This window comes from Ctenopharyngodon idella, chromosome 2, assembly GCF_019924925.1.
Source record: "Ctenopharyngodon idella isolate HZGC_01 chromosome 2, HZGC01, whole genome shotgun sequence".
Lineage (NCBI taxonomy): Eukaryota > Metazoa > Chordata > Actinopteri > Cypriniformes > Xenocyprididae > Ctenopharyngodon > Ctenopharyngodon idella.
The window spans coordinates 35,274,381-35,286,848 of NC_067221.1; the positions used below are offsets into that span (position 1 = coordinate 35,274,381).

General features: G+C 36.5%; 1 protein-coding gene across 4 annotated transcripts in view; it reads right to left on the reverse strand.

The window, feature by feature from the left end:
• The window catches only part of vwa5b2 (von Willebrand factor A domain containing 5B2), a 33,167-nt gene extending 27,471 nt beyond the window's left edge, over positions 1–5,696 (reverse strand). For all 4 annotated transcript variants that reach the window (XM_051918621.1, XM_051918643.1, XM_051918632.1 and 1 more), the window contains exons 1-3: positions 5,538–5,696; positions 1,627–1,769; positions 505–711 (exon numbers count right to left, since the gene is read on the reverse strand). In XM_051918621.1, coding sequence (XP_051774581.1) covers positions 505–711; positions 1,627–1,765 — 346 coding nt within the window. In that variant the 5' untranslated portion in view covers positions 1,766–1,769; positions 5,538–5,696. The remainder of the gene's footprint in view (positions 1–504; positions 712–1,626; positions 1,770–5,537) is intronic.
• Positions 5,697–12,468: the final 6,772 nt, after the last annotated feature.

A 12,468-nucleotide genomic window follows, 5' to 3' on the forward strand; every position in this document is an offset into this window, starting at 1 on the left:
TTCAGAATTTTTACACAAAGACTCAAAAAAGCCTGTTCTGAAACACAGAAACCTAAATTTAAATATTTGTGTATTAATGTAAGGACCATCCAAAAGCAGGCACAGAGCCAACACAGCTCTCTATAATAATGACTGCTGCCTGCACACTTAAGACTGTACAAGTACAAAGCACTATAAAGAGAGAACACCAAGATTTATGAGAACACCAAATACACTTCTGTAGAGTGTGCTTGTGAACTGTCACAATAGAAAGAAAATACTGCATTTTTAAAAAAAATCTGGGATCAGTGTTTCAAGAGAACAGCAATGAAGATGACATGTCTTGCCATGCTTCTCTTAGCTTCTTAGCTTAGATAACCTTTCAATAACTTCCATAGTGAGGCAGTTCCTCCACCTTTGTCATAATGAAATGGACCAATATGTTAATGTGAACATCAAGCAAGTGTGTGTGTGCATTTTTGTGACATATCAGGACACAAACTGAACTGGCCTTAAAATGCTCACCGTTGGAGCACTGTATCTCCAGACCTGTTCCTCCACAGCATCCCCATTCCTTGCTGTGACCACACTGCGTGCGCAGCGCCGATCCAGGGCAGCAGTCCAAACAGCAGTCCGCACGGCTCTGGAGTTCCACACTGACCAGCCTGCCGGACACCACTGCCTCAAAACCCACCACGACCTCCTTCTCCCCCAGAGGATACACAAACACACCTGAGCAGGTGATGGGGACATTGTTTTGTTATTTTACAAGTCTTTGTTTTCTTACCTTTTACATATTCAATGTGTCTAAACTGTTCTACAGTATACTGTCAGAAAGAAATGTGCAAAAATTGTACCTTCAGGGGTACAACAACTTTTCACTGAGGCAGTACCCTTAAAAGGACAACTTTGTACCTTATAAACTCCTAAAAGGTGCAGTATGTATGCTAACCCCCTAACCCTTAAAGGGATAGTTCACCCTCAAGCCATCCTATGTGTATATGACTTTCTTCTTTCAGCCAAACACAATCTGAGTTATATTAAATAATATCCTGGTTCTTCCGAGCTTTGTAATGGCACTGAATAGTGTTTTTAAGAGTTTTTACAGCTCCAAAAAGCACATCCATCCATCATAAAAGTAATCCATACGACTCCAGTGGGTTAATAAATGCCTTCTGAAGTAAAGCGATGCAATGTTTTGTTTTTTTTTTGTAAGAAAAATATCCATATTTAAAACTTTTATCACTGGCTTCCAGCAACGGCCGTACACGCATTCACAAGAAAGTCGAGTTCTGGCGGAAGGGTAACCTCTGACCCGAAGTATGAATTAGAAGTCTAAAGATTTCAGAAGATTTTGATATAAAAGAAGAGGAGCTATGTCCTATAGTCATACATCGGGTCAGAGGTCAGAGACTGTGTTCGGCTGAAAGAAGAAAGTCCTATACACATGGCTTGAGGGTGAGTAAATTATGGGGTCATTTTTCATTTTTGGTTGAACTATTCCTTTAAGGTACTGCTGTGAACTTGTATGGATAAGGTACAAAGCTGTCCTTTTAAATGTACTGCCTCAGTGAAATATAGTTGTACCCCAAAAGTACAAGTTTTGCACATTTTTTTCTGAGAGTGTAAGTGTGCATGATCTCTTACCCTCCACTGGTTCAGGATCAGTATTCACATATGTCAGATGAGCTGTGATGCCCAGAGAGCAGCCGTTAGCACAGGAAGTGATGTGGGATGTCTTCAGCAAAAGTGGTGCCCATGTGGTACGGTTTTTCAATCCTGGCATTTTCCTCAAGAGAACATCATCATTATAAGTTAATTATGCTTGTTAAGAGGATGTCAGCAACAAGATCCCTTAAGAATATTAAACATGATCATTAATAAGCTTCATTTAATTAACATGTTGACTTTGGTAATCATGCCACTTCATTACTAACTACTCTCTAAGAAAAGTCCATAAAAATAGGATCCAATCTACTTAGGAATTTTCAGTATTGATTTTTCCACTGGTGTTTACCCCTATTTCTTTGAGTTTTAAACTTAACAGATTTGGTCCTGGATGAAAATTACCAATACCTTTTACTTTTTTCCATTACTTGAAATACAATAAATATTAACAGAAATAAAATAAATATAAAAAAACATCAGTGTTAAGACTATTTTAAATATGGGCTGGTACAAAAAAGACAGATTATAAACTTTCTAAACCAAATATTAGACAACATATCAGAGGCAGTAGCAGCAAATTTCCATTGGATTATTTGCTTCAGCAACCATGAAACATTTTAAGAGCAGACACAACCTCTCCTTCACACTACTAGATGTGTCCACCCCACATGCTGCCTGGCAACCGGACCACACTCATCCTGCCACAGTGGGAATGTACGTGTCAAACATTAACAGATTGGTCAATAGCGCTTCAGCACATGCATACAAACTCCAGCAGCAAGCGTAATGCTCGAGTCAACAGCCTGCTGTCTCTTCAGAGGTACAGATGCTAATATTTGGATGGAGTTTCATGAATTGAAATCTTTCAAAATCATTTCCCTGATGACACCTAAACCCTGACAGATGTCTAATCCGGTCTAATTACTATTATCATTTTCTGCCCAATGATCAATCTAAAGGGGGAAATAAATATTGAGCATGTAGAATCCATATGAAACAATAGTAAATGAGGATGCAGTGGTGTTTGTTCTGTGCACAAGGTCTCACATGGTGCTCCTTGAAAAAGGTGCACTAACACCTGTCACCTGGACACTGGTCTACTTACTGAGATTTACTGTGCCATGATTAAATGTCAAGCGCACACAAATACAATCATCACACTAGTGAGTGTTCGCGAGTAAATTGCTCTTATTAAGATTGAAGATTCACTTTTGACTTGCTGACTTTGAGTTGTAGTAATGTCTTGCAACTAAATATTTTGGCCAACATTGTTGCAATATTTCTAAATGCATTTAGATAAATTGTGTAGTTTTTTTTTTTTTTTTTTAATGGTAATTTACAGTGTCTTATATTAGGCATCAAGCACATGGAACAATGCCACAACATTGAAAAACACTTAATATGACGCATTGCTGAGTAAATCACAGGTAGATGCAAAAGTCAAAGGCAACAGAGCAAATGAAGGTGGAAAGATTTGATCGTCTTACTATATGATGCTGTCTATTTTATATTTACATGGACCTGATGGAGTCAGATTTTCTTTTCCAGCTACACAATAGAAAGAATCATCCACTTGATAGTTTAAGAGTTGTTCATCTCTCCGTAAAAAGCAAATGCATTTATAAGATGACAAAGAAAATATCACCAGTAAACTGAATGAGGAGGTAAACAGATGTGGTTCACATATATGAAGCGCACTGAACATATATGGTGAACGTGATTTCACCAAGTAACAACGTGTTCCTGGATCAAAATCTTTGTTGATCCTGGAACAACATTCCAATCAACAATCAGATTTGAGGGACAAGTTTACAGTTTATGTCAAGTTTACAACCAGGGTTAGGTGCTTCTATATCAGTGTTATTCACCTATCATTTCCCTCTGATTTTAGGGATAAGTTATGGGTAGGGTTAGTTTTAGGGGTAGAGATAAGGTTAAGACTATATTTTCAGACAGGAATGTTGTTCCAGGATCAACAAAATATGTGGTTGGTTAGATAGCAAATAACAAAATAAAGTAACGCATGCTATTCTAACTATCAATGAAACTGTCATTATATACTTGCATGTATATAATCAAACAACATATAGCATATGTGGTCTTAAAAGTTTTGCAGCCCATCCTCAACCTAACCACAGGCTGTACTCTTCACCACAATGGTAACCCCACTGTAAAACCGAACAGTGAAATTAATTAAATGAAATGAGTTTGTTTCACTCAAATATTAATGAAAGCTCATTGTACTTAATAGCAAAAAGTTGCGTGAACTCAAAATTTGTTTGTAGTAAGCTGAACTTACTATGACTGAGTTGAAATAGATTTCTAATTCCCAGCATGCTTTGCATCAGACTGTATAAATAAATGTTGAAATTAAGTGTTATTTTGTGTGTTTTTGCACAAGATTAACATAGGGAGACATAAGTTAGTGTTAGTTTTGTAGGGTTACGAGTAGAGCATGTGGTTAGGTTGAGGATGGGCTGCAAAACTTTAAAGACCACATATACTGTATGTTGTTTGATTATACATGCAAGTACAATTACAGTCTCTTTGATAATAGCATGTGTTATTTGCTATCGATCATTTAACCAAGATATGAATGTGATGGGTATGTAAATAAACTGTATGTAATTAACATTATAATGAGTGGGGCGAGGCTGAGAACTGGGGGAGCGAAGGGATGCCGGTGACGTGATTGTTATTGAGAGACACATTGGCCTTGCTCCGTTTCCATGGCTCTCGGCCCCACCCCACTTGTCACAAAAAATGTAAGTTCTACTAATTTAGAAAAAAATGAGTTAGTTTACTTAAATGTTTTGAGGTAATAAGTTTCCTCAAAAGTTTTGAGTATTCTGAACTTATTTAGTTTTAACTATTGAGTTAAATCTAACATAACAGAACCCCCTGTAAATCCCAATATTAACATTAAACACTAATTTTGTTAATCTTGTGCAAAAACACAACATAACACCTAATTTCTACATTTATTTTCCTTAAACAGTCTGACGCAAAGCATGCTGGGAATTAGAAATCTGCTGCAACTCAATCATATTAAGTTCAGCTTACTACAAACAAATTTTGCAAACTTTTTTTCTGTTAAGTACAATGAACTTACATTATTTGAGTGAAACAAACTCATTTCATTTCATTAATTTTACTGTTAAGTTTTACATACATAAACAGTCTGTTGATGCAACAGAAGTAAACTTGGATAATAGTAACTATTATCAAATTTGTCTTTTAAAAAAATAGAATAATTAAGGAGAGGTACATAAAAATCACTACGCTAGATTGTGTGTAAAGTGCTCTTTTCAAGATACTCTTTTGACTTGCTAACTTTGAGTTGTAGCTAAACATATCTTGCTACTAAATTAATTTTGGAAAACAATGTTGCACACAAGTCTTTTTAAATGAAATGAAATTTGTACAGAGAAAAAATAGTGATTTCAAGCGTTAGAGCTTTGCCATTACAGAAATAAAGAAAAGGACATAAACTAAATTATATATATATATATATATATATATATATATATATATAAAGATTAGAGGAAGTTGCTAAAATTACTTTCCAAATCTTTGTATCATTTGAGTGGTTCGATCACTGAATCGTTCAGAATATGTTTAGCTTATATCAAATTGGTGAGAATCATATCGGTAACAAAAAAAAAATGAAGCTGTGGAACAAACATAATTTCAATTAATTTCTAATTTTGACGAGAAAAGTAAAGTTTACATAAATGTATCAACTATTAGCCTATTTATAGACATGTACTTATCATTTGAGTCCGTATGATTAATAACAAATAATACAAATGACAACGACTGAACTGTTCTGTTATGTTTGAAAAATGATACAATTATGCACTTTACGTAAACGTCGGGTTTTCACTTACTTGATGAGCTGCTCCCAGATTTTTGCCCGGTTTGCTGTGATTCGGACGGTGACGTGTTACAGGTCTCTCTCCATCTCTCCATCACACTCTGGGCGGAGGGACTCGAGCGCGAGACACACTTCACTACAGCTCGCGTTCACGCACGCGCAGGGAAACAAGGACTAATGCATCTTACAGGAGTCTCTGCGTCTCTATGATTTACATCTGTCATTTTATACCGAGGTTCTGCGTCGTGTTAAATGAACAGTTCTTCTTGCAGGGTCTACATTATGGCCTCTGTTAAAGGTGACACTCCAAACTTTTTACCTTTCAGTGTATTAGCTGAAAAATGAAATCACAATTTCATATAGGCTAATGTAAATTTTCACACGGGCAATGTCACAGTAAACTGAGGTTTCAGCCAAAAGTCCAAATACACAATTATACGTCCAAATAGCCTGCACGTCAAACTGCTCATAACATAAAATGAGAAACTATGTACTAAATAGCCTATAATCTCATTCATTGTTAAATGGTCACATAAACGTTTAGCTTAATTTGCTTTTGATTTTAAAAATGTTATATTTATTTATTGTTTGTATACTTCGTTTCTTCTTTTTCTGCAGCGTGAATAGGCCTTTTCATTCCATCAACAATTACTGCTGCATGCTGCATTGTTGTGCATTTGATTAATAAATTTGATTTGACACATTTTATTGGTCAGGCTCTATGAAATGAAATTGCTTTGCTAATTTGGTTTGAATTTAAAAGGTCCACCAGAGGGAGACAACTCGTAAAAAAGAAAAAGAAAAACTCAAAACTGTTAATATTCATGTTAAAATATTGCAATCAGAATGGCTGGTGCTGACTCACATGATACCGTATGTAAAACCAGGCACTAGGCATCCAAAACCAGATTAATATTATTATATTAATAATTTAAAATGACCTAGTGTTAGCTCGTACATTCAGCACCATGGACAGCTCTATCACTTTTTGTGATTTTCCTTTCAGAGAAGGAAGAAGGAATAATTAGATTAAAAACAATTAAAGGGGAATTACTATTACAATGCTTAATGCTTCAGCAATATATCATGCAAATAAAAATGCAAATAAAATCAAACGACGAACAGTTTAGGACAAACAAGGGACTCACGAACAACTATCACAAAAAATTAAAACAGCCGTTGATCATCCATTTAATGACACGCAGTATTAAGAATCAAACGCAACATGTATTTATTATAAAAAGCTATTATTTTGTCTTATGGACTATATGTAAACATCTGTTATGTGGAATATCCTAATCAGGACAGTACTTAATAAAAATACCATGCTTTATAATTACTCTTATTTTATTAAAATTATTAACATTTTGCAGATTAAAATCAATAGCGAGCTCTATGTGGAAACTGGTATAACGCGCATGCGCATACTACATCTTATGAACTCGCGCAAAGTTTTTACTTCCCTCAAGCATAGACTAAACTACTGAATTCGAACAGGACTAACAGTGTAACAAATGTTATTTTAAAGATTATATTTTTACAGTTTGGCTCTCCACTGCCATTTTGGCGCTGTTCAGCGGGAAGGTGTTGACAGAGCTTGATTTATTGACAGTAAGGTGAAATCAGCTGTAAACCAAAATTAATTGGTTGTTTTTATAGAAATAGTGGGTTCACCAGAAGCTTGCCTTTTCACAGCAATGATTTATTGCGCTAATAACTTCTTCAAGTCTATTTTCATCTTTCTTGGCGAACGCTTTTGCGGAACTGGTCATAATAAACTAGTTTTTGGAGGTCCCCGAGTGTACGTGTGTTTACCTCTGCCAGAAGGTAAAATTGCTTCAAAACAGATTATACGAAATCAAATCAAACTCATAGTTTGGCAATATACTATCGTCATAGTCCGGTAGAAGGCGCTGTTGACATATCCTAACCTATGAACCTAAAGAACTCAGCGTTTTGCATATGGCACCTGTCATAATTATAAAGGTAAACATGCAGATCATCTAATATTCTCTGCCTTCTTATAGGTTGTTTGATGTATACTCTTTTTTTTTTCTTTGCTTATATACCAATTTGTGTTGTCACTGTCAGCACTTCACACATTCTCTGTCAGAAGCTCAGAAAAACAGGTCAATGACAATGGCAATTAAATTAGAAATTACAGGGGTTGGACAATGAAACTGAAACAACTGGGTTTAGACCACTTTAATTTATCAGTATGGTGTAGGGCCTCCTTTTGCGTCCAGTACAGCATCAGTTCACCTTGGGAATGACAGATACAAGTCCTTCACAGTGGCCAGAGGGATTTTGAGCCATTCCTCTTCCAGAACAGTGGACAGGTTACTACATGATGCTGGTGGAGGAAAACATTTTATGACTTGCTCTTCCAAAATACCCCAAAGTGGCTCAAAAGTATTTAGGGAATTATTTTTTGAAAGACAGTGAAGTTGGACTCATCAGAGAACAATTCATTGTCCACAGCCCAAGATTTACACTGTTGGAACCAATGAAACCCCCTACGGACACACTAAAGCTCGAGTCGCCATTGGCCATTCCAGTTTTTACATGGAATGCAAGAACAATGCAAATGAAAAAAATCTACATAAATATAATCTAAAATAATAGTCTGTAATAAAATAAGAATGATCAAACTATGAGCAATAGCAAAAATAAACACAATAGAACAAAGATTAATTAAATCAAATTAAATAAACAGTGCTTTCAGGTTTTTCAGGTAGATCTAACAGTAGTTAGATACAGATTGGGTAGATTATGTACATAAAATCGAATAAAGTAATAAAATGTAAAATAACATTGCATAGTCTTCACTTTATAAATTAAACAGTCTTCACTTTTTAAATAAATATATATGGAATATAAAGTTACAAAAGTTATTCAGTCAAAAGCATTGTGATTTTTACAGTGAGTCTTGTTTGATTAACATTAAAAACAAAGGCAGCAGCAGAAATATACGGAGCCTCAGACAACCCCAGAAAAATAGTAGGCTAAATCGTGCGCACGATTTACTATTTCATACCCTCGATTTACTAAAATGTGTGCACGATTTACTATTTAGTTCCCTCGATTTATAAATCATGCGCATGATTTATAAATCGAGGGAACGAAATAGTAAATCATTCGCACGTTTTAGTAAATCGTGCGCACGATTTAGTAAATCGAGGGCATGAATTAGTAAGTCGTGCGCACGATTTAGTAAATCGAGGGAACGAAATAGTAAGTTGTGCGCACAATTTACATTTTTTTCTTGCATGTCATGTGCGGGGCTCCGTAGAAATATTAGGCTGCTGTCACTTTAAGACATAGTGCACAGATTCAATATACTGTACACATGTTGCCTTTCTCGACTGTTTACATTCACTTAAGACATAACCGACTATGTTTTACTAGGATACTCGCCAAGATGGGCATTTTGACAATCTTGTGTGAAATTGTCTGTTCAACCGCAAGAAGACGTGAAAGAGATTTAGTATTCACGTGCTATTAGACGCGGCTTTCCGTGCGCGTGCTTCGGATGTGCGAGTTCTTGCACTTTAATGTTTAAATTGGCAAGGCTTAAAAACGCCTGCAAATGATAAACTTTCATGATTCGGTCCGATCGAAGACAGTTCAGACACCGAGCCTTGCATGTGCTCTCTCTCTTCCTCTTACGGTGAGTGCACATGTGTGAGAGAAAGCGACAGAGGCGACTGTAATCTACAATTTACCAGCCATTGGCTAATTAAATACATTTTTAGTCGCCTCTAGTGAAATTTGGTCGCATATGCGAGTGATTTACTCGCATTGTAGAGGGTTTGGCACAAGCGACCAAAGGTTTTGCTGTAGCAGCCCAACCATGAATAAATATTGACTCCCGACGAACTATTTTGGTGGAAACAGAGCCGATGTGCGCATTTAATTCTGCAGTGAGCTGGGCAGCTATGGTTTTTATGTTTTTTTGGATACAGTACAGGTTACCTGGACGTCCCTTTCAGACAGCTTCCTCTTGCGTCGACAGTTAGGCCTGTTGGATGTGGTTTGTCCTACGTGGTGTTATGCCGACATTACCCTGGAAACCAGCTCTCGATACACCACAAAGACTTGCTGTCCTGGTCACAAATGTGCCAGCGAGACGCACACCAACAATTTGTCCTCTTTAATACTGTATGATAAAAAAATATTAAGCGTGTGATATTATACAGACAACGTGTTTTGCAAGGTTAAATAATTGGCTTTTATATTGTCACTGTACTATAGTAAAAATATGTATTTTTATTGTTTTGACAAACTATTTGCACATTTGGCTTTTACCTTTTATTGTCAAAACGGTTAATAGGAGATATGTTTTTACATTTTACATTTTATTTTAAAACACCATGTGCAATAGCATATTCCTACAAATGGTCAAGAATTTCATTAGATCTTTAAACATTATTCATACTGAAGTGTCACTGATGGCCTTATGGTCTTTTTGGCCTTTTTGCACTAAATATATACCTGTAGATGTTTTAGTCTGTATGTTGTGTTTTTTTTATGCAGTGCTGCAGCAGGATCAGCTGAAGGATGTGATGATAGAAGCTGAGATGCTGATTTGATCCAGGGAAAGTGAAGGAGTGCCATCAATAGCTTGTGATGGAGGTCTGTGTTGATCGAGACATTTATGCAGATTGTGTTGAGGAACTGTTTGGCTTTGGACAGCTAACATTGCGAGCATTTATGTGAGAACGCATGTTTAGGAGAAGTATTATGCAATGAATGTGTTTGAGCTGTGTGTTGCAGCACTGAAAGTGTCTTTGTACAGTGTTTTTATGTCACTTTCTGTTCTTTGTCTGTGCATTTGTAGGTGTGGTTGCTGTGACAGTATGATGTCTGGAGTGGAGGTGCATCTTGACAGAGTGTGATGTTGTTTCCAGAAAAATCTCCAAATCCACCATGTTTGCACACAGAGGTGGGTCAGCCCTCTGATCATCATTATTTTAGACATTTTCTTTAAATCCTGTACTAGCCAGACTTCAGTGATTCTGTGAGTGGAAGCATCAGCAGGCCACTCTGTATGTCCTTCAAATGGATAGCATTGTTAGGAAACACTTTATTAAAGTCCCCCTGTAGTCAATAATTTTATCCCTTAAAACTCATCTTTGATTACCAAAATTACATATTTAAACATTTTTTTTCCTGTGAAAAAAAATTCTTAATGCCTTAAAATAGCTTGAACGTAACTCTACACCCTTACCTCATTTAATATACATGGGTCTATGAATATGATAATTAGCCCCGCCTCCACTCACTCGCATGAGCTCAGACGAGATCCACTCGGTCAACTTACTGAGGTAAACGCTGCACTATGGTATTGCTTTTTACAGCATCAGACACATAACGGTAATTAATATGATTAGCGTTTTGGTTGACTACATTATCAAACAGCTAATAATGTGTTGCTAATGTTACACAAACCATGTTCACATTCACACGTCAGACAGCTGCCTTCTAACAATCAGTATCCTTAAAAACACTTTGAACAACTCAGAACGTCAGTGGAAAAAGGCATATAGTTCATCATAACATCGTAATATGCATAATACACCCGCCATATTGCTAAATCTACCCGATTTTTCATATTATCAACAGAAAAATATACCGGGATAACCTTCTTTTGAGACTCCCTTACGTGGTCAGTTAATGAAATGCTAAAGCCCGCCGACACGTTGACGTGATTGGTTACAAGGTAGTTTATGACGTCAGAAACACCAGTGATTTCAAACCTCAGGTTTGAGACTGTCTTTGGTTTACTGCAGTTTTAAAGAGAAAATACTCAGCAATGGTGTTGACTTATGAATTTGCACATGGTTTGTCTTAAAGCATGTTAAAAACACCAGATAGACATATAAACAACATTAAAAACTTGATTTTCACCACAGGGGGACTTTAAATTTAACATAAATTTAACATCATCGCTTCAGTCCAACCATAACACTTTGGCCTGGTTTCATAGACAGGGCTTATTTTAAACCAGGATTAGGCCTTAGTTCAATTAGGACATCTAAGTAGCTTTTTTATAAACGTGCCTTAGAAAAAAACATTACTGGTGTTCATCTTGGGACAAAACAGTGGCACTGACATTTTTTATGATGATATGTCAGTGCAAGATGCTTTCAGTTAAAACAGCTCAAACATGCATTTTAGTCTATAGGCTTAAGTCTGTGAAACCGGGGGTTTGTGTGACACATTTTAACACAAATGTATCAACTTTACATTATTATTTATTGATAAATGGATTAGTGCTAACCCAACATTAGCTGTCTTGAATTAAGTCTCAAAGGCACAAAGGTTTAAGAGACTTAAAGATTATCATAATTTTTTTTTTTTTTTTTTTTTTGCACAAAGCAACTTGACTAACATTATAACCTTAGTGAGAAAAACATCTAATACAGACAGATGTCTTCCTCACTGAGGTTGTGTTCTGAAAGTGTTTGGTAAGGGAGCTAATGGGGTCGTGCATGTCACGCAGAAAAAGCTCTCTGGGAAAAAAATTGCTCAAACTGAAATGTTGGGAGCTGATTTTTTTTCAGCCCACTGACCCACATTTCAATTGTTCTCTGCACCAGACAATAGAGACAAATGGTTTCATAAGTAGTACACAATACCTGTGTGTTATTCAACAGTACGGTTTGTGCAGGTTTTTATTGTGAAGGGATTGTTTGGGTGTATTTGTGTGTGTGTGTGCCATGTCTTTATGTAACCTCCCTGTATTACCCCCTGTGATTTTGAAAAGGCCGACAACTTCTCTCTCACACACACACAAACTCAAGTTGCCCTCTCATTGGCTCCGATTGTGCGTCAAACCCCAAGTCTGTGACGACATGAGCGGTTTCACTGATTCAGGGCTCAACCAATGACACACGCAAAGCTTGTCCTTACAGCAGAATGAGAAAATGAGTAGCAGTCTG